The sequence below is a fragment of the Rhinatrema bivittatum genome, chromosome 2, assembly GCF_901001135.1.
Source record: "Rhinatrema bivittatum chromosome 2, aRhiBiv1.1, whole genome shotgun sequence".
Taxonomy (NCBI): Eukaryota; Metazoa; Chordata; class Amphibia; order Gymnophiona; family Rhinatrematidae; genus Rhinatrema; species Rhinatrema bivittatum.
Window position 1 is genome coordinate 245634631 of NC_042616.1, and position 21711 is coordinate 245656341.

At 45.5% G+C, this 21711-nt stretch overlaps 1 protein-coding gene across 1 annotated transcript in view; it reads left to right on the forward strand.

Moving 5' to 3' along the window:
- Window positions 1-3773: 3773 nt before the first annotated feature.
- The window catches only part of MTURN (maturin, neural progenitor differentiation regulator homolog), a 97770-nt gene continuing 79832 nt past the window's right edge, over window positions 3774-21711 (forward strand). The window contains exon 1 of the mRNA XM_029589362.1: window positions 3774-4320. Coding sequence (XP_029445222.1) covers window positions 4159-4320 — 162 coding nt within the window. The 5' untranslated portion in view covers window positions 3774-4158. The remainder of the gene's footprint in view (window positions 4321-21711) is intronic.

Below are 21711 nucleotides of genomic sequence, written 5' to 3' on the forward strand. Positions count from 1 at the left end.
ATGTGCCTGTAGAAAGGACTGCAGTCCTTGAAAAAATTCCACCCAAGAGAAGGCAGAAGGGTCCATACCAAAACCAGAGGTCATCAGTCTGGTGCCCACTGAGTTGCCCTCCCCTGCTGATGAACTAGTTAGGGGAGTCTCAAAACCAGGCAAAACGTCTCACAGATCCCCCTCTGGTTCTCTTCCTCTTACCTGCTGGGAAGGGCTGGACTCAGCAAAGTCAGTTGGAGACAACTCACTCTGAGAATCCAAGCAGCGCTGACAAAGATTAGAGGGCACCCCGGCTGTGATGCCTGAATACACAAGCAGGGCAAATCGCAAGGCGCTTAGGCTTCTTTGCTACAGGCGCAATGGATAAGGATGTCCAGTAGCAGCATGCTCAACAAGTGTTTGACAATTGTGCATCTAACAGTGCATCCATACCTGGCAAGCCTGGACAGGACGCCCAAAATTAAGACGCCTATATATATCTGTTGAATCCTCGTACCAAGAACGCCCAAAATTTGGACGTCCAACCACATGGTCCAGATGGACACTCAGGCTGGAAGCACAGGTGCAAACTGATGTCAGGCACTGACTTTGCAGACTTGCGCAGAAGAAAACGCGCAAACACTGCTGCGACCTACCACTCAGCATCCTAGTGAAGCCTGAAAGTGGGGCCAAGCCAAAAGGGCTGTTCAACCCGCCAAAATTACCATGACTGCCCAGGTCCTCCACGAAGACGGGAAAGCTTGTCAGATTGGCATGCTGAGGCTCGGAAACCAGAAAACAGAAGAGGGGAGAGGAATCCCTAAATCTCTCTCTTCTTTTTTTTTTTTTTTAATTCTTTACCTGCGCTCAGCCCATCCCGGCCCAGTACAGAGTCAGTCTCCGGCTGCGAGGAGAGAGGGCAAAAGGCCTTCACTACCGTGCACAGCTTCTTGCACTCGCTAGCCTCTCAGCTAATTCTCTCCTCTTTCTCCTTTTTTAAACAAGCAATCCCCAGTAGGGAGATGCAAGTCCACCATCTGCTGGAGACGGAGAAAACTGGCGGGCTGATATCAGACCAGGGGTATATATATCGTGATATCAGCTTTGCTCCGTCATCATCTGCTGGTAGAGCTGCATAACCCACTGGTCATGGATTAATCTGTCTGAATTCTGAGAAAGTGTCTTTTGTGTGTTGGGGAAAGGGGAGTTAAGGGAGCGAGACTACTGAAAGTCTGTGTATGTGTGGGATGGGGGATGAAAGGAGAGAACTACTACTATTACTGCTAAACATTTAAATAGCAAGTTAAGCATATTTCATGCAAATGATATAAAGCAGAAAACATCACAAAATGCAAAAGGTATGTGTTAATAGTCTTTTGTAAGAAATCATTCATTTATGTAAAGCACTGTTTTAAAGCAGATTTTGTAATGGTATATGGGGGTGAAATCAATTTGGGAAAAACATAAGGGGTCCTTACACAAAATTTTCCCAGGGCCTCATAAGGTCTAAACGGCCCTGACTTCCCTGGCTTACTACATGAGAACTTATCCACATGGTCAAGCCTCGCAACTATTCGTCTCTTACAATCCTAAGTGACTGGACATAGCAGTGGCCAAATGTACATTGTCCAACTGACTAGGAAACTGCATCACACACTGCTACACTCTAGCAGGCTTAATAATCACAGCTACTGTGAAACCTCATTAAGTCAGAGCCATGAGTTCAGTGTCTCATTTATAAGACGTATCACTTGAAGTTATCTGCAAAGCTGCTACATCGTTGTCAGTATACACCTTTGCGTCGCATTACTGTCTGGACACTCTCTCAAGGAGTGATAGTAAATTTGGATGAGCAGTTTTGTGTTGCCCATTCACCCAATAGTCTACTTTGCAAGGTGGGGCCCAGATTGCTTATTCAGTAAACTAGCCGTTAAGCCCATAACAACGGGCTACATTAAAAAAAAAATTTCGGTCCATTTCCTCCCCCCCTCATTCTCCTCCCTCCCACCTCATTCTCCCCTCACCCTTTATTCTCCCTCCCACCTCCCCCCTCTAGTCTCCCTCCCTCCCTCCTCCCCTCAGTCACTCCCTCCCCTCTTCCCCTCCCTTCAGTCACTCCCCCCAGTCACTCCCTCCTCCCCCTCAGTCACTCCCTCCTCCCCTCCCCCACTCCCTCCTCCCCTCAGTCACTCCCCTTCCGGATAGCACAAATGGAAGATCTTCGGGGGAGGTCCCTCGCGCGCGTGCCGCTAATGCGCCTTGCCGCTGCTACTGGTCCTTGCCGCCGCTGCTCTCCGCCACCGCTCCTGGTCCTTGCCGCCGCTCCTCGCCGCATTAGCCGCATTTGCCGCATTTGCGCAGTAGAGTTGCTCTCTACTGCGCATTTGCGGCACGTTGGTCCAGGCTCCCTTATCTAGTAGATGGTCCATTGCAACCCTCAGTGTGGGACTCCCTACATGTCATGTCTAATTCAGCCCTGCTTATGGATGGAAAAGGCAAGTTTCCTGTAGATAAATACCTGCCCACTTCCCTTGAGAGACTACCTAGCTAACGGGCTGATACAGTAAAGTGCATTCCAGCGGAGCGCACTGTTAGCCTGCGTTTGGCCGCGTGTTTTCAACGCGCTATTTTTACCCCTATTTTTACACGCGGCCAACCCCCCCGAAACTAATAGCGCTTGCAACATGTAAATGCATGTTGATGGGCCTGTCATTCCCGCGCTGTACAGAAAGCAAAATGTGCAGTGAAGCCGCACATTGTAATTTCGGCCGGCAGCGGGAAAGTGTACAGAAAAGCAGAAAAAACTGCTTTTCTGTACACCCTCTGACTTAATATCATAGCGATATTAAGTCGGAGGCCCCAAAAATAAAAAATCTGCCCACGGCCCGTGGGTTGGAAGACGGATGCTGTCAGCGGGTTCGAGAACCGATGCCGGTAAAATTAAGCGTCAGCTGTCAAACCTGCTGACAAACGCAGCTTCTGTCAAAAAGGAGGCGCCTCCTTTTACCGCGGGCCCTCATTTGCATGCGGTCCGATACTGAATTGCGTGCCCAGGACACTGGCCTGTGCGCGTGTCGGGAGAGCGGGCGCTCGCCGGCTCTCCTGCGCTTCTTTCTGTATTGGCCCATAAGTTAACTCTAAAATCGACTAAGGGGGCTCACAAGGAAAAGCTCTTCAATCTGAGAGAGAGGTCCGTTTGGTGCCGCTGGATGAAATCACCCACATATTATGGCTAATTCATCTTGCTATCTACGAAAAACACCATATACAGTAAACAAACTTGCTTAACTCATAATTTGCCAGCTAATTTATTTCTAATGATACAAAATGCTTAAAATGAAAGGGGACAAATTTAGAAAATAGTGATAATTTATTTCAACTTAATTTCATATTTACAGACTTTCTTTCTTGTAAAAAAAAAAAAAAAGAAAAAGTTGTTTACAATATAGAATATAATAAAATACAACAAAATCTAACACATAGGCTAAACCCACCTGGGAGGGTGGGACATAGGTACATAAGAAGCTAAAAATGCAATAGCCCACTAGACCTAAGATCCCAATCCATACTATAATAACAGTAAGCTAAAATTACGTGGTACAGAAAGGACAATAAGGCCAATTCCCAGGTTCTGACGTTGGTCCATATTATTATCCCTGAGCAGAGAGACTGAGCTTGGGCCCTTCTAGTTTATACGCCAGCGTATCCAAGAACGGCTCCTCCCCGAACTGACGTCACGCAGCCAGGAGACTAAAGAAAACAATGCGCAAACCTCCCTTCCCAGCGTTCCAAAACTCCGGCGGCGATTGGGAGCTGTCTTTGTGACATCATCGAAGCGGGCGAGCGTGCGCGCGCGATCGTGATCTCGCGCAACCTGGAACGGCCACCACCAAGCCGCGGCAGGGAAGGGAAGGGAAGGGAGAGCGGCTGCGCAGCCGCGTGCTCGGTGCGGTGTGAGCGCAGGGCGGGGAGCCGCCAGCCTTACAGCATGCAGCAGCCCCAACCCCGCCGTGGAGTAGCGGTGAGCGCACAATGCTGAGCTGCGCCCGCCACTGAAGCTTGATCCCGGCCCTCCCCTCCCCCCCCCTCCGGAACGCGCCCGCAGCTGCAAACGCGCCTCAGAGCCGGGGAAGGAAGCAGGCAGGGAGGGGGCACCGCTGTTGCCGCCGCCGCCGCCGAGTGACGAGCATGGATTTCCAGCAGCTGGCGGACGCTGCGGACAAATGGTGCTCCAACACCCCTTTTGAGCTCATCGCCACCGAAGAGACCGAGAGGAGGATGGATTTCTACGCCGATCCCGGTGTTTCTTTCTACGTGCTCTGCCCTGATAACGGCTGCGGGGACAATTTCGTAAGTACCCGCAGGGTGGGTGTGTGGGTCAGGTGCGTTGGATGGAGGAGTGTGCGTTATGTAATGTGTGTTGTGGAGGGAAATGGGTGCGTGCGATTGTGGGGAGGGGCGAGGATTGTATATATAATATGTGATGTACTTAGGAGATGTGGGTGTATTATCGTATGGAGGGGGTTGCATTGTGCGTATATATAGTATGTATGGTGGACGGTTGTATTTTTGTTGTGATGTGTGTTTATATGCAGTGTGTGTGATGGAACCTTGTGACTATATATAAATGAGTGTTTTAGGGATACATATTTAATGAAGAGCTACACACACCTTACTAGTCAATAATAACATTCACGTCTCCTTAGCTGATCTGTGACCTGTCAAAGGGGTGTGGGGAGCAGCTGCATCTTTATACTGGGCAGGGCTTGAACCAGCACATGCTCACAACTCCCTGTGGCAGCCCCAGTCTCCTTGCACTTCCTTTTCAAACAGGAAATCCACAGATCCACCGGAGGGGGTGCGAGACTCCCTAGGGGAATTTGTGCACAAGCCCGTTCCCAGTTCCATGCTCAGTGAAATATTGCTGCTTGGTGCCCCTGCTAATAGCAGCTTCTAAACATCTCTGCTGGCGTGTGGATCAGCTAAGCAGGTAGGGTGAAGACAGACTGTTGTGTCAGGACAGCTGCACTTGCATTTTGGGTACTTGCAAGTGGTATTCTTGTGGGTTGATTATGTGTATGTTTAATACGTATGTGATAGCATTTCTGTGTAATGTGTGTGATGGAAGGTGTGAGGTGAATGTAATGGAGGGGGTGGTGTATGATGTAAGGTGTTTGTGTGTTTATATATAGACTACATTTTCAACTGGTTATATGAAATTTGTTATCTAAAATATACACTTGGATTGTTAGTTTTGGATGTCTCATATTTTTAAATACTTCTAGGTAGGTATGTAATTAACTTGGGGCCATATCATACATTGATGAAAGATAATACTGTAGTATCTTAAACAAGAGAGAAAAACATAGTCAAATATATTACCAAAACATCTTTTCAATAAAATAAAATCAATTTCTGTAACCATAAAATTAGTTTAGTTTATTGGTTTTGATTAATTACCATTCTTAAACCGATAAATCAAAGCAATGTATAGTAAAATATTAAAAATAATTTAAAATACTGGAAATCTATATATAAAACAAAAACATGTTTAAACGAGAACACTAGGAAACATATAAAATAATAAACAGGAAAAATCATAGACCTTGATTAAATAAATTTAAACAGCTGCAGGCAGAAGTAAGAATAAAATAAATGCAAGGAGAGGTAACAATATATAATGGATAAGCTTAAAATTTGAGGAAACATTAACAGATCAAATGTAGAATAAACAATAAGAATAGGTTATGAACCGTGTAAAACTGTCAAGTACAGTTGATAGAAGTAAAACCACTGTACAGGCTCTGTAAAAATAAAGTAAGTTGTTAAAAACTCATGAACGAAGCCATGTCTTGAGACACTCCTGAATGGAGAAAAATCCTTTCCCAAGTGTATGGAGAGCGGGAGGCCAAATAAGAAAAGTTCAGCTTATGTGCTTTTTCCAGTGGAATTTCCTCAGAGAAGGTAATTTCAGCTGTACTTCTTGTGAAGAAATGCAAAGCTCGTCCTGGTTGATATGAATTGAGGAGGTTAAGGCATCCAGTCTTAAATTGAATGCGACTTGATTTGGGTAACCAGTGAAGATCTTGTAGCAAAGGAGTTACATTATCCTTTTTTTTTTTTTGACAAATTAATTTAGCAGCAGTATTTCAAACTTTCTGAAGCCTGCAAGTTGGAAGAGAGTCTACATGGTACAAGGCATTGCAGTAGTCAAGACAACTTAAAACCAGTGAATAAGTTAGAGCTTTGAGATCATGAAAGTCTAAGAATTGTTTAAGGTGGAGTAGTAGTAAGGTTTTCAACTCTCTGTTTTCTGTGATAAAAAGTACCATGTTCTTTATTATTTTAGAGAGGACAGGAAGGTTGGGGATTGGACTATAATTGTCAGGGATGTCTGGATCAAGGTGATGTTTCTTTAATAACTAGTAGGCCTTAGCTGCCTGAAATCCATCCGGTAAGGAGCCTTGCACCAGACTGATATTTGACATTTAGTTAAAAATGGGGAAAGACTCACTTTCTGATTTTTCAGCAATTTGAAGGGCAGAGTGTCCTGTAAGGAAAAGAGACATTTGTCTCAGAATGTAATTGCAAGCTGGCTGGTGAGATCTTGTTAAAAGCAGAGAACTGTCAACACAAAATGCCTCTTGTCCTGAACACTCTTTTAAATACTACATAGACAAAATCCAACATGAAGGATAAAAATACCGTACTTGCTATATCACTTGTCTGATATTTTACTGAAAAGGCATCTGCGCCTTGACTCAAAATATATTCTGTTTTTGTGTTTGTGATTCTGTATTTTTGTTTTGTTTTTATAATGCAGTTTAAAAATGTCAATCTTTGAGAGCTGCTAGGAATACATTTTTTTGGAGAGGGTTTTAAGAAGCATTTGAATTTATCAAAGATTGACATTTTTAAATTGCATTATAAAAACAAAACAAAAATACAGAATCACAAAAACAAAACAGAATATATTAAAAACAGTATATATATTTTGAGTCAAGGCACAGCCTTAAGGGGTGGCAGATGCCTTTTCAGTAAAATACCGGATAAGTGATATAGCAAGTAAGGTATGTTCATCCTTCATGCTGGATTTTGTCTATAAAAAGCAGAGAACTTACAGGGATTCTGGTGCCAGCAGGGGAAGAGAGATGATTCAAGTATAAAGTGGTATCTGATACGAATTCTGCTTGGATATTTATTTCCTTCTTAAAGGCTGATGCAAAATCCTTCAGCTTTTAAATTTCTCTGGGTTGGAGTTGGTGAGTCCCTGAAGCATGGGAGACTAAATTTAAAAAGACACTTAGGCCTGCTTTCCATCTTACCAAGGGCTCTGCTAAAGAAAGCTTTCTTAGTTCACTTAGACAATAACTTTTAAACAGCCAAGCGGGCGCGAATGTGCGTGTGTATATGCACACATGGTCTGAAATAAGCTGTACGTGTTTATACATGCGCACAATTTTACATGGGTGCACACAAATGCTGCCTCTCCGAGTAATGTGGGGGGATTTTAAGAAACGCACGCCGATGCAACTACTACTTTCCTAGCATGTAGACAGATGGACTCGGGGCCAATGGGTTATGCTCCCCTGCCAGCAGATGAAGACGGAGCAAGCTGACGTCACAGTATATATACACTCCTGCAGCAACCCCAACCTGCCAGTATTCTCCGTCTCCAGCAGATGGTGGACGTGCATCTCCCTACGGGGATTGCTGTGAATTTTGAAAGGAGAATTTTATATTGTGAAACGAAAGCCCTGCTCTCCTGCAGTGATACCTAAAGTTCCCTCCCCCAGCTGAGAATTCCCGAGGTGATTTCCGTGGTTCCTCAGAGGTGTGCCTTGCTCTGGTAGCTGGTTCCCGGTGTGCACTTAGCTGCTTGTACAGCTGAAAGGCAGCAGGTGCGGAAGGCCGAGCGCAGCAGTGACAGCAGATGCCCTCTCCCCCGCAGGCGGAGACAGTGTCTGTACTCAGCCGATAAGCGCTGAGCTCCGGTAAGTTTAAATTTAAAAAAATAAATAAATATAAAAATTTACCTACAGAATCTGCCTTCCTTTGATCTCCATGCTCGGTGTGCCGTCCCAACATTGTTCCCCCTCCTGTTGGGGTTAGGGGAGCTAGGCAGGCTGAGCAGCCCAGGTGGGCTAGGCCCCACGGTAGGCTTTTCTTGGCACGCCGCATGGTAGGCCGTGGTGGCATTTTTGCGCGTGCTTGTGCGTGCTTTACTGCCCTCTACAGGACGTCAGTGTGCACAGTGCATTGTTTGCGCTGCGCTAGGCGTGACTTTTGTGTGCATAACATTTTTAAGCGCGAGCCGTTTGAACACACGGTTACTGCCGCTCATGGTGCCAGTAAACAAGCCAAAGCGCCTTTCTCTCTGTGTTGCCTGTCATATTAGAGCTTCTCAGCCTGACCTGTCTTCCAGCACGTCAGCACTGTTCTGATGCTCAGGGAGCGTTGTCTTCCTCGGATTTTGCTAAGCCTGGATCCTCTCATTCTGATGATGATCTGGTTATGGAAGTGCGCCATATCTTGGTACTCCCTTGACTGGCTCCTCCGCAGGAGATGGCAGTTCAGTTGGGCCCGCTCTAGTACCATCCGGGCTTGGTCTGGATCCGGCTATTTTTTCTTGGGTGGAATTTTTTCAAGGTTTACAATTCTTTTGTTCAGGTGCAGTCCTCCACTTTGCGTGCTCCAGCTGGTGGCCCCTCCCTCTTCCACGTCTACGGTTAAGCACCATGGCACACCATGATTTGTCATGGAAATCATGGCCAGTATATCATCTCTATGTGGGAAGTGGGATGATGAGGCGGATCCTGATTCCTTGGAAGATGGTGAAATTCCCCCTAATTTGGAGCCATATCGAACCGTCACTGCTCAGCTTCAGGTTAGTAAGCTGTGCTTTTGTAAGGGCTGAGATTTCTCTGGAAGCCACTGGTTGTGGCTACTTGGAAGCAGTCCATTTGAGTATCCCTCCGCAAGGCGCCCGTTTTTCAAACTTTTGGCAATCCCTTTGACCGATTCTTTGCAATATAATTTGACTCTATTCACAGCAGTGTCCTCTGGGCCTTTGTCCCTCCTGACGCAGCCCATGTGGCGAAACACGGCCCGTGTCGGGGGACTGAAACTTCACTTTAACTATTTGTGAATAAAACGTGGAAACGCATGCCTTAAGTTTTCATTTTTTGACTAAACTCACCACAAGGATCTGTGAGTCTTCAGTGCTATACCATTTCTATTTATGGTTAATCACCACTAACATATACCGCTCATCTCCACTTCCTATTGGCTCTTTCATAGAGATGAAATACTGGCCATGATTTCCCAGACATTGAAGATGCTGGGAGTGTCTGGGGTGGATTCTTTGTCAGAGCTGACGAAGAATCCCATTTTGGTCTCCTTGCTTTAAAGCCTCTTGTCTTTTTCTGTTATGGACGCCATTCAAGAACAGACTGATCTTGAATGGGATGCCTCGGAGGCAAATTTCAAAGGGGGTCAGGGCATTGGAAGGCCTATACCCTGTGGTTCCAGCTGTGAGAGAGTGTTTGTGTTTTCTCAAAATGGATGCGCTTGTCTGCGCTGTATCTAAATGGGCGACTATCCCCCATGGAGGGAGGAGCGACCTTGAAAGATGTGCATGATAGGCGGATTGAATTTATCCTTAAGCAGGCCTTTAACACAGTGGCAATGACCTTGCAGTTTGCTTCCTGTTGTTCTCATGTGGCTCGTTCTTGTCTGCTTCTCTCTCAGGAGGTGGATGATTCCGGGGTGAATTTCAGAGCAGTTATGGAACCCACTACCACTTTTTTGGCAGATGCGGGTTGTGATTTGGTCCGTACCTTGGCCAGAGGAGTGGCTTCTTTAGTGGCGGCCAGACATCAGCTATGGTTGAGGAATTGGTCAGCTGATGCAGCCTTTAAGGCTAATTTTACAAAAATGCCCTTTAAAGACTCACTTTTTTGTTTGGGAGCGAGTTGGAAAAGCTGGCCAGTAAGTGGGGCAAATCTCCAGTTCCCTGGTTAACTGAGGTTAAGAAGCAATTGCACTGTCCCTTTTCTATGAAGGATCGTCTGGGGGGGGGTCCCTACAGAAACCTGACCTTTCAGAGGACTCAGCCTTTTGGTAGGTCTCAATCCTTTAGTCCCCGGCAGTCCAAGAGATGAGCAGGCTCGGGTGGTGAACTGTCCTGAGCTTCCCATTGAAGGTTTGCTGACCCATCTTTGGGAGGAGGAGATAGAGAGATGGCTATCGGAGGTGGGTTGAGATCACATTGGATTAATGGGTCCTGGAAGTGATACGGGAAGGATATGTGCTGGAGTTTTGCAGCATTCCTCTGGATGTGTTCCTGTGTCTCCTTGTCACTCCCGGCAGAAGAAGCAGGCAGTGGAGTCTACGCTTCTGCATCTCCTCCAGCTGAGGACTGTGGTTCCCATGCCTACATCTCAGGAAAATACGGGGCACAATTCCATTTATTTTGTTGTATCAAAAAGGAAGATTTGTTTCATCCAATCCTGGACCTAAACAGTGTCAACCATCATCTGCGGGTGACTCATTTTCACATGGAAACCTCGCGATCTGTGATAATGGCCATATAGTTGTGAGTTTCTGACCTCCCTGGATCTGTCTGAGGCTTACCTTCATATACCCATCCGTTTGGAGTACCAAAGTTGTCTACGTTTTGCGATGCTGGGTTGCCATTATCAGTTTTGGGCATTGCCCTTTGGTCTGGCCATCACCCCCAGAACATTTTCCAAGGTCATGGTGGTCGTGGCAGTGGTGTTGAGGAAAGATGGGATCCTGGTACACCCATACTTGGTCGACTGGCTGATTCGGGCCAAGTCCTTTGCAGAGAGCAGTCTGGTGACCAACAAGGTGATTTCTTTGCTGCAGGAGCTCAGTTGGGTTGTGAACTTGGCCAAGAGGAGTTTCCAGCCTTCTCAGTCGTCTGAGTATCTGGGAGTTCACTTTGACATGAGGTTGGGCAAGATTTTTCTACCAGACACATGGATCCAAAAGTTGATGTCTCGGGTGTGTCAGTTGGTGAACACTATCCCCTCAGCGGTGTGGAGCTATTTACAGGTGCTCGGTTTGATAACAGCAACCCTGGAAGTAGTGTATTAGGCAAGAGCACATATGCGTCCTCTTTAGCGCTCACTGCTGTGTTGGAATCTGCAGTCTCAGGACTATTTGGTTCGGCTCCACTTGCCAATGGAAATCTGCTCTCGCTTCCAGTGGTGCTTGTAGGAAGCTCACCTGAGAGAGGGAGTTTCTTTGACTTCTCTGAACTGTTTGGTGCTCACGACAGTTTTGAGTCTCCAGGGTTGGGGAGCTCACTGTCAGGAACTGACAGCCCAAGGGAGTTGGATAACCGGAGGCTCTTTGGAACATCAATCGCCTGGAAGCCCAGGTGGTCAGGTTGGCATGCTTGCAGTTTAGCCATAGACTACTGGGTTGAGCAGCCTGCGTGATGTTGGACTATGCAACAACTGTGACCTATATCAATTGCCAGGGAGGAACCAAGAACTGGCAAGTGTTGCAAGAAGTGCAGAAGGACATCTTCAGATGATCTTGGCCTCTCACATTGCAGCAAAAGACAACGTACAGCAGACTTCTCAGCAGGGAAAGTCTGGACCCCGGAGAGTGGGTGTTGTCTCCCGAGGCGTTTCAGCTGATAGTAGATCGCTGGGGCCTTCCAGCCCTAGACCTATTGCGACTTCTCACTGTGCAAAGGTTCCTCGATTCTTCAGTCGCAGGAGACATCCATGGTCCCTGGGCATCAATGCTCTCATACAAGTATGGCTGGGAGATGAGTTGCTTTATGCCTTTCCTCTGAGGCCCTTGCTGGGCAGGGTCATTCCCAGAATCAAAATCCATAGGGGCTAGTATTCCTGGTGGCTTTGGATTGGCCCAGGCATCCATGGTATGCCGATTTGCAGAGACTCCTGGTGGAGGACCCATTTTGTCTTGCTCTGTGCATGGATCTGTTGCAGCAGGGGCCAGTTCTTCATGAGGATCCAGCTCTGTTCTGTATTATGGTTTGGCCCTTGAGAGGGCTCACTTGTTGTGCAGGATATTCCTCTGCAGTGATTGCTACCTTACTCCACGCTTGGCAGTTCTCCACTTTTCTAGCATATGTGTGGGTTTGGAGAGCATTTTGTGCGAAGAGTGCAATGCTCTTTCTCGTTCAGTTAAGATCCCGCTTATTCTGGATTTTTTGCAAGATGGGTTGAGTAAGGGATTGGCCCTTAATTCCTTGAAGGTTCAGGTTGCGGCTTTTACAATTTTCAGAGGCATGGTAAATGGTGTCTCCTTATCATCCCATCCTGATGTAGCTTGTTTCTTGAATGGCGTGAAGCACCTTCGGTCTCCTTTGTGGTTGCAGGTTCTTTTGTGGAGTCTTAATTTGGTGCTGGATTTTTTAGTGGGCCCTACATTGTGACCACTGCATAGCCTTTCCTTGCGGTTATTGACCCTGAAGACAGTGTTCCAGGTGGCTATATGTTCTGGGTGTCGCATTTCTGAGTTCCAGGCCCTGTTTTGCTATGAGCCATTCCTTAGCACCCTAAGGAATGGCTCATGGCAGTTGCACACTGTTCCCACCTCCTTGCCTAAGGAGGTCTCTGAGTTCCATTTGAATCAGTCCATTTCTTTGCCGTCCCTGGATAAGATCTGGGCCGCAGAGGAGTATCGCCTCCTGCGTTCCTTGGATGTCGAGAGATTTGTCATGCGATATCTGGAGGTTTCTGAACCTTTCGGAAAGTCGGATTGTCTGAATGTCCTTCATGGTGGAAGGTCACAGGGCGAACCAGCTTTGCTGGATTAAGGAGGTGGTCACGGCCATGTATGAAGAAGTTGTTGCCTACTCCAGGTTAGGGCTCATTCTTCTAGAGATCAGGCAATGTCATGGGCAGAGGTTAGCTTGTTGTCTCCCGTCAACATTTGCCGAGCTGCGACGTGGTTCTCCTTACACACCTTTTCCAGGTTTTATTGTCTGGATGTGCAGGCCTGGGAGGACGCAGCCTTTGCGCGTGCAGTTTTGACTGGACCGCAAACATCGTCCCGCCCTGTTCAGAAGTAGCTTTGGTACATCCCACTGGTCCTGAGTCCATCTGTCTACATGCTAGGAAATGGAGAAATTACTTACCTGATAATTTTGTTTTCCTTAGTGTAGAGAGATGGACTCTGCTTCCCACCCTCGGCTGCCAGCTGATTATATCAGTTGTCCTCCTGTGGGGATACGGGTTCTAAGAGGTTACTGGTAAGTGTTCATCCAGTCCCTAGCTTGGGGTACCTATGTTCTTACTTGAGTTCAGTATTTATTGTTGGTTGAGTACAGTTATGGTTGACTGTTTTTAATCAAGTTTTTTGCTAGTTTGTCCACAGTTGCTTTTGAAGAGAATACTGACAGGCTGGGTTCACTGCAGGGTTATGTATCCTGTGACGTCAACTTGCTCCATCCCCATGTGCTGGCAGGGGAGCTTAACCCACTGGTCCTGAGTTCATCTTTCTACACTAAGGAAAACGAAATAATCAGGTAAATAATTTCTCCATTTCCCTATTTTGCCCAAGTAAAGGATAGGACTTCCTAACCCTCCTAGTTAAATAGCCTCCCTTTTACTCTGTTAGCTCTGACCCTTAAAACCCTGCTGACTAGCCTAGATTTTATTTTACAACTTACACACCATTCATAGCAGAAGTAAAGTTACGCAGTAGGGGGACACTGGCGCACACTTGTGTGCAGAAGTATTTATGTGCAGATTTCATTAAGTCCTGGAACGCCAATGCCCTGCCCTTTTTTAAGATATGCGTGTACTGTCATGCCTTTTAAAATCCATGTGGCGCGCATGGATGCGATTTCTGCACGTGTCTCCTAGGTTTGGCATGCATAGGGCTTTTAAAATTCACCTTTTAATCTTTAATAGAATTTAATACTTTTGAGTGAGTGTTCATTTTCAGTTGATTTACATCCACGCATTTCCTTTTGAGGCGTCTGGTCTGCTTTTTCAGGGTTCGATAAGTCAAAATCTAAACAAAAAAGGGCATAATGGGGGGAAAATGTCAACAGGCAACGTAGAAATCAAACCAAAATTTGAATGTCTTAATGTCTTGCTATCGTATTCCCTGCTACAAAAAATGATGCAATTACATTCATTTACATATTATTGCTAAATCTAAAAAAAAGGTATCCATTTCCCGAACATTCAGCCATCTAACTTTGTCTTTACTTCAGAAGGGAGGAATGAGGACAGAGGAAGATTTTAGATGGGGGGGGGCATGGGTGGGGGGGGGTCATAAAAAAATGTGCACACCATGCTCTATGGTAGGGATGGAAAAATATATTTTATTTGCTTTTATATACTGACTTTCAACAAGTGTTATCACATCGGTTTAGATGGAAACGAGATAAGAGGGTTACATTATAACAGGGTGTGGAACTTGGAGAATATAACGGGGAGAGTAATTTAACAAGGATAACTTTATCTTATCATTTAGGTATAGAGGCTCATATCATTTAGGTATATAGAAGCTTAACATTCTGCGATAATTGGGTTTCAAGTATGGTTTGAGTCTGTGGAGGAGAGAAGGGTAGAGAGGGGGATGGGAGGAAGTGAGATGAGAGTTGGAGGTCCTTCGTAATTTGCGAAGGCTTTTTGGAAGAGCCATGTTTTTAGCTTCTTTTTGAAGGTTTGCGTTGTTGGTTTGAGTCTTAGGTCTGTGGGGAGGGTGTTCCATAGGGAGGGTCCGGCTATGGAGAGGGCACGTTCCCTGGTTGAGCTGTGGTGGGCTAGTTTTGGGGAGGAGATTTTATTTTATTTATTTAGGAAATTTTTTATACCGATATTAGTCGAAACATCATATCGGTTTACAGTGGAACAAAAGAATGGAAAATACATTGAACAGGGAAAGGGGTACATAGAACCAATAGAAAGTATGGAAGGAGCAAAAAACGGGCACATAAGGCAACATGGGAAAACCAAATGCAATGCAAATAAAGCAATTAAAACAATTAGAAAATGCAATTGATTAAGTTACGTTAAAATTAAGAAACGTAACTATGTACAAGGATAGGGTGAAGACTGTGGCGCATGGGGCGCGATTGGGCAGGGGAGCTCTTAATTGTTCGGAGGGTAAGCTTGTTTGAATAACCAAGTCTTTAGTTGGGATCTGAATTTCAGGGGGCATGATTCTAGCCTGAGGTTGGATGGGAGTGCATTCCAGTGCGTAGGGCTGGCAATGGAAAAGGCCCGCTCTCTTGTGGATGAGAGGTGTGCCGCCTTTAGGGATGGCACATGGAGGGTCCCTTTGTTGGAGGTTCTAGTGGGGCGATTGGAGCATGAGGGACGGAGAGGATCATCAAGCCAGTCTGAATTGTGTGTGAAGATGGATTTGTGGGTAATGGTAAGGGCCTTGAAGAGTATGCGGGATGATACCGGGAGCCAATGAAGGTCCTTGAGGATAGGGGTGATATGGTCATATTTATGTGCATTGGAGATGGTTCTGGCTACTGCATTTTGCAGCATCTGGAGGGGTTTTATGGAGGAGTAGGGTAGACCAAGGAAGAGGGAATTGCAATAGTCCAATTTAGAAGAGAGTGTGGCTTGGATGACAGTGCAGAAGTCACCGGGGTGCAGTAAGGGTTTTAGTTTTTTCATGACATTGAGTTTATAAAATCCCTCCTTGAGGAATGTGTTGATGTGTTTCTTGAGGTTCAATTGCTGGTCGATCTGAACCCCGAGGTTTCTGGCATGGTACAGTGATGGAAGGGTGTTGTAGACAGGGTCGTTTGCGATGGAGGGTTTGATAGGGAGATGTTGGGAAATGAGTAGCTCCGTTTTAGATGTATTTAGAGCCAGGTGGAGGTTTGTAAGTAAGGTGTTGATGGTTGCGAGGCAATTCCCCCAGAATTCGAGTGCCTTAGTTAAAGAGCCCTGAATGGGAATGATGATTTGCACATCGTCAGCATAAAGATAAAATTTGAGGCCGAGGTCTGTTAAAAGTTGGCAGAGCGGGGTGAGATAGATATTGAAAAGGGTAGATGAGAGGGAGGAGCCTTGAGGGACTCCCTGTGTGAGGGAGTGGTGGGAGGATTCTGCGTTGCCTATCTTAACTGAGAATTGCCTGTTGGCGAGGTAGGAGGTGAACCACATGAGTGCAGAGCCAGATAGGCCAATGTCAGATAGACGGGAGAGGAGGTGCTTATGGTTTATGGTATCGAAGGCTGCTGAGATATCTAGCAGGGCCAGGAGGTAGCAGTGTCCTTGGTCCATGCCTCTAATGAGATAGTCAGTGAGGGAGAGAAGGAGGGTCTCTGTGTTGAGGTATTTACGGAAACCGAATTGTGAGGAGTGTAGTATGTTGTTCGTCTCGAGGTAATCCGTTAATTGGGAGTTGACGACCTTTTCCATAATTTTTGAGATGAGAGGGAGATTGGAGATGGGGTTGAAAGTTGGAGGGGTCCTTAGGGTCTAGTGAGGGTTTTTTGAGCAGAGGTTTAACAACTGCGTGCTTGAGGGGGTCAGGGACGATGCCTGAGGAGAGAGAGGAGTTGATGATGTCGGCGAAGGGTTTAGCAATGGTGTCCGATATCAGGAGGAGGGCTTTGGTGGGGATAGTGTCTGAGGGATGGGTCGAAGGTTTTATTTTTTTAAGGATGGAAGCAATTTCAATGGAAGAGACAGTGTCAATGGAGTTAAAAGTAGCAGAGGTGGTGCATGTGAGAGCAGAGGGTGGATGGGGATTAGGGGGAAATCTGAGGAGGATGTTAGAAACTTTATTATTTATTTATTTTATTTATTTAACAGCTTTTAATATACCGATGTTCGTGCGGGCACATCGCGCCGGTTTACAATAAACTTGAGAAAGGAGGAAAGTTACAAAAAACAGGGTGTGGGAGATGGAGCAGGAGCGAAAAAGGGGGGGGAGAGAGCGGGAAGAAGGTTAAGGAGGAGAGGATAGCAGCTGAGAAGGTAAAGGAACGTAACATTACTTACAAGAGTGACTAATTAATGTGGGTTATGAAAGTAGAGGGCCAGTTCCTCACATTTGCTACTGGCCTCGTTGTCTTCAATATCGGGGTGTGTAGCCTTTGTGAGATTGGATACATAAGAGAAGAGGGCTTTTGGGTTATATTTGTAGTCATGTATCCTTGAAGCGTATATGCAGACGACGTATATGCAGAGATGGTGAGAAGGCCAGTGTTTGTGGAACGTAGATTCCTTTGTGGTGTTTGGAAGTGTAGCACAGGATTCATCCATTCTGTTTTGTTGCTGTATAGTGCTTTGTGGATGAGGGACAGGGTTTTGTATTGTTTCCTATAAGGGATCGGGAGCCAGTGTAGTTCTTTGAGAATTGGGGTGATGTGATCTCATCTTTTGCAGCTGGTGAGAGATCTTGCTGCTGCGTTTTGTAGGAGTTGAAGTGGTTTGAGGGTAGAAGCTGGTAGTCCTAGGAGTGTGGCGTTGCGGTAGTCTAGTTTGGAGAACAGGAGAGCTTGTAGTGCCATTTTGTAGTCTTGTGGGTGTAGGAGGGGTTTGGTTGTTTTTTGGGTTTTTTTTTTAGGACTTGGAGTTTGAAGAAACCCTCTTTAATTGTGGTGTTTATGTGCTTCTTGAGGTTTATTTCGCTTTCTAGTGTGATTCCCAGATCCCTTGCAGTGAGGATGACTTGTTTGTTTGTTATGCAGGTATTGAGTTGGGGGTCAGGTGTATTTGAGATTTTGTTGGATATGTAGAGTATTTTGGTTTTGTTGAGGGTGAGAGCCATTTGAGTTAGAAGTTGTTGGATTGCTTTGAAGTGGGTGTCCCAGAGTGTTAGGGTATCTGCAATGGTGTCTCGTATGGGGAGGAGGATTTGGACGTCGTCTGCATATATGTAGTATGATGGACCGAGTCCAGATAGGAGATTGCATAGAGGTAGGAAGTAGATGTTGAAGAGTGTGGATGATAATGAGGATCCTTGGGGGACACCATGGGGATAGGTATTTGCTTGGATTCTGTGGTGTTGGTTCTGACTTTGTATGACCTGTTGGAGAGAGAGGATTTGAACCAGTTGATTATAGTGTCACATAGTCCATTTTCTTTTAATTTGTTCAGGAGGATGTTGTGGTTGATGGTATCAAAGGCTGCTGATATATCGGAGTATGATAATGTATTTTTGGCTGTTATCTAGGCCTTTGAGGATTGTGTCTGAGAGGGATAGTAGTAGGGTTTCTGTGCTGAGGGTGCTCCTGAATCCGTGTTGCGCTAGAAAGAGTATTTTGTGGTCCGAGAGTTGTTGATTAGAAAACTTTGGACACCAGCCAAAATTTTTAGAGTGGGGCTAGAAATTATTTTTCCTTGTCACCTTTTGGTTGTGGTTTTACTTTTTTTGTTTCTTTTAGACTTTTTTTGGTTTTTTTTGCTTTTTGTTCCTTTTTTTATGCATGTTTCGTATAGAGCAAGAGCACCTATTGAAGCTATTTGTGTCTGGCCCTGTGTGTTTGCACAGACAGAGCAGACAGGTTGGAGAGCCCAGGCCCTGCTACCTGATGAAGAAGCTGGGCGGTGGCTGCTCCCAACAACTTTCCTCCCTCATGAACACATGCTTAGGGGCCAGTCCATATAGCCGCCATCTGGAGTAAGTATATTTCCTTCAGGTGGCAGGGGCAGTTTGGTGGTTGCCACAGGAGAAAGCGGAAGAGTGCCATTCATAAGAACATAAGAAATTGCCATGCTGGGTCAGACCAAGGGTCCATCAAGCCCAGCATCCTGTTTCCAACAGAGGCCAAAACCAGGCCACAAGAACCTGGCAATTACCCAAACACTAAGAAGAACCCATGCTACTGATGCAATTAATAGCAGTGGCCATTCCCTAAATAGCACTGTGTGCAATTTCCAACTCTGGTTTTTTTTGTTGTTCTGATTTCCTTTTAAATAACTTTATAAATTTTCCTTGGCATACAGTCACAACACACAAAGAATAACTTTTAACATTGTACATCACTTTAGGAAGATACAAAATTCAAACATCAGTAAACTCAAAGTAAATAATCAGCTCTTCCTATAGACATAAATAATACACTCGCAGGTCCAAATCTCTACTTCTTTGGACCAAGAGGTGGTGTTGAAAGGGTCCCCATATAGCATTATATTTAAATTGCTCATGCCTCCTAATATATCGCAGGTGTTCCATATCGGCAGTAGTTTGCACTTGCTTAGGCCGATGCTCAGTACAGGAGCTTCTTTTCCAAAAAGTGGCAATAGTAACTGACTAACCACAATTTTGTGCTTGTGAGGTATCCACGAGCCCTCCTGTTGGCCCAGGCCAGTTATGGGTACTATGTAAACAGGGAGATTGATTGTTTGCTTTCCTCTCTGTCACTTTATTCCAGAATTGTCTCGTGCCTGGAAAGTGCAACCACATATGTGTGTGTGTGTGTGTGACCATTTTCACCCCATCCCCTCCAGCACTGTAGGAAATAATGTAAATAGAAGAGAGGAGTGTGATATGTCCTACGAAGCAGTCGAGCCATTAGTTCAACCCAGTGTTGGCACAGAGAGCTATGATGAGCATTAGACCAAGTGGCCTGCCACATTGTGGCATATAAAGGATCACCCAGATCTGTATATTCCAGTTTTTTGTTAAAACCTCAGGTGTCCCTTTCCCAAATTTACCCATGAAGATACCCCAGTAGATAAGCTAATACCCTCAGTAGAAACTTCTGGATCAGAGAGAGATTTTTCCATTCCATTAAGCTCTCTAAGAGGGACAGCAAGGTCAATGATTGCAGAAAGTACTTGACGCAGTTGTAAATAATTTGTGCGTGTGTGTGGGAAGGTCAGATTCCTGACTTAAGGATTCAGAAGTTTGAAATTGCCCATCTTCCCAGAGTTGAGCAAGGCTATACAGACCTTCCACTCTTTAGGGGCCAGAGAGAAGGTAAGTCCAGATATATTAGAATTTCCATATATTGGCGCCAAAGACATAAGTCTCTTCCTCCACCCCAAGTATCTCTGCACTTGCTTCCAAATTTTGTGTGTGTGTCTGAGAATGGGGCAGTTCTTAATCACTCTTCTTTGAACTGGGGACGTATGTGAGATGAATGGTGGCATGATTGAATCAGCCACATCTGACTGCAACTGTTCCAGATGTCTCCATGATACATCTGTGTGGCTGAAACAAGTTTTGAGAGACACTAATCGGGCAGCCTAATAATAGATTTTAAAATTAGTGCCATCCCATCCTGCTTCTTGGGAAGCCACAGCTGACTCAATCTTATGTGTGCTTGGCGATAGCACCAAATAAATTTAGATATCAAGTCATGTAAATCATCAAGACCCTGGCTGGTGTGTCACACAGCACATGTTGAAACAAAGAAATTTGGGAAGAACATTAATTTTAATAAGACCTATACCAGCCCATGAGATTGGCAAATCCACTCATCTTTGCAAATCACTTTTGACCTTGGCTATTAAGCTGTCCATAGTTCTTAGAAAATTAGACTTTTTTTTTTTTTTTAAGGTTCTTTGAAACTAGTATGTAAAGCCTGCTTGCACTACCTTAAATACCGCCATACACCCAGGAATGAACACTTTGGACCCAATCGGAAATAACTCTGACTTCTCATAATTACCTTTGATTCTTGACAAGACATCAAAACTCACTAGCGGATTGATTAAGGCAGGGCCCGAGACAGGCAGATTTGACAAATAGATCAAAACATTGTCTGCATAAAGAGAGAGATTATGCATATGTGCTCCAACCTGAAATCTGGTAATCTCTGGCTTCTGTCTAACCAGTGCTGCCAGTGGCTCTATGGCCATATCAAATAACGAGGGAGGAAGGGAGAAGCCCTCTCTTGTGCCTCGGGCTATAGAAAAAGGGAGAGAATACACAGTTAATCAGGGTGGTGATCCCCGGGGGCAGCATACATGGCTCTAATGGAATTTAGAAATTGGTCTGGCAAGCCCGTGTTTCTCAGGTTTGCAACCAGAAAAGACCAGTATCTGGCAAGTACCCAAACATCAATTAGATCTTATGCCTCTAATGCCAGTAATAAAAAGTAGCTATTTCCTAAATCAGCTTGATTAATAGCAGCTTATGTACTTGTTCACACCTTTTTTTTTAAACCTAGATAAGCTAACTACTTTAACCACATCCTCTGACGACAAATTCAGAGCTTAATTATGCATTGAGCGCGAAAGATTTTTCTTTGATTTTTGTTTTAAACGCTCTACTTGCTAACTTCATGGTGTGCCCCCTAATCCTTGTATTTCCTAGCGTGTAGACAATGGACTCAGGACCAATGGGTATAGTGTACTCCTGATAGCAGTTGGGAGACAGTCAGATTTCAATCTGACGTCAGCCTACATATACCCGTGCAAGAAGATTAGCTCTTCAGTATTTCTCCATCTCCTAAGCAGGAGGGACACTACACACACTTGCACAGTGTTAGAAAATCCAAACCAAAGAAGAAAGAAATCTTACCTCTACGAGACTAGCCCTGCTTCTACTGCGGTGATACCTAAGGGTCGCTCCCCCAGTCGAGAATTCCTGAGGTGATTTCCGAGATCCCTCAGAGGCAAACCTTGGTCCAGTAGCCGGCTCCCAGGGTGGACTTAGCCCCCAGGGTGGCTGAGAGGCAGTGGGTACAGAATCGAGCGAGGCGGTGAAGGTAAAGCCCTCTCCCCCCCCGCAGCCGGAGACCGCTCGGCCCGAGACCAGGTAAGGTAGAAATCTCTCTTAAAGTCTCCGGTCTCCGAG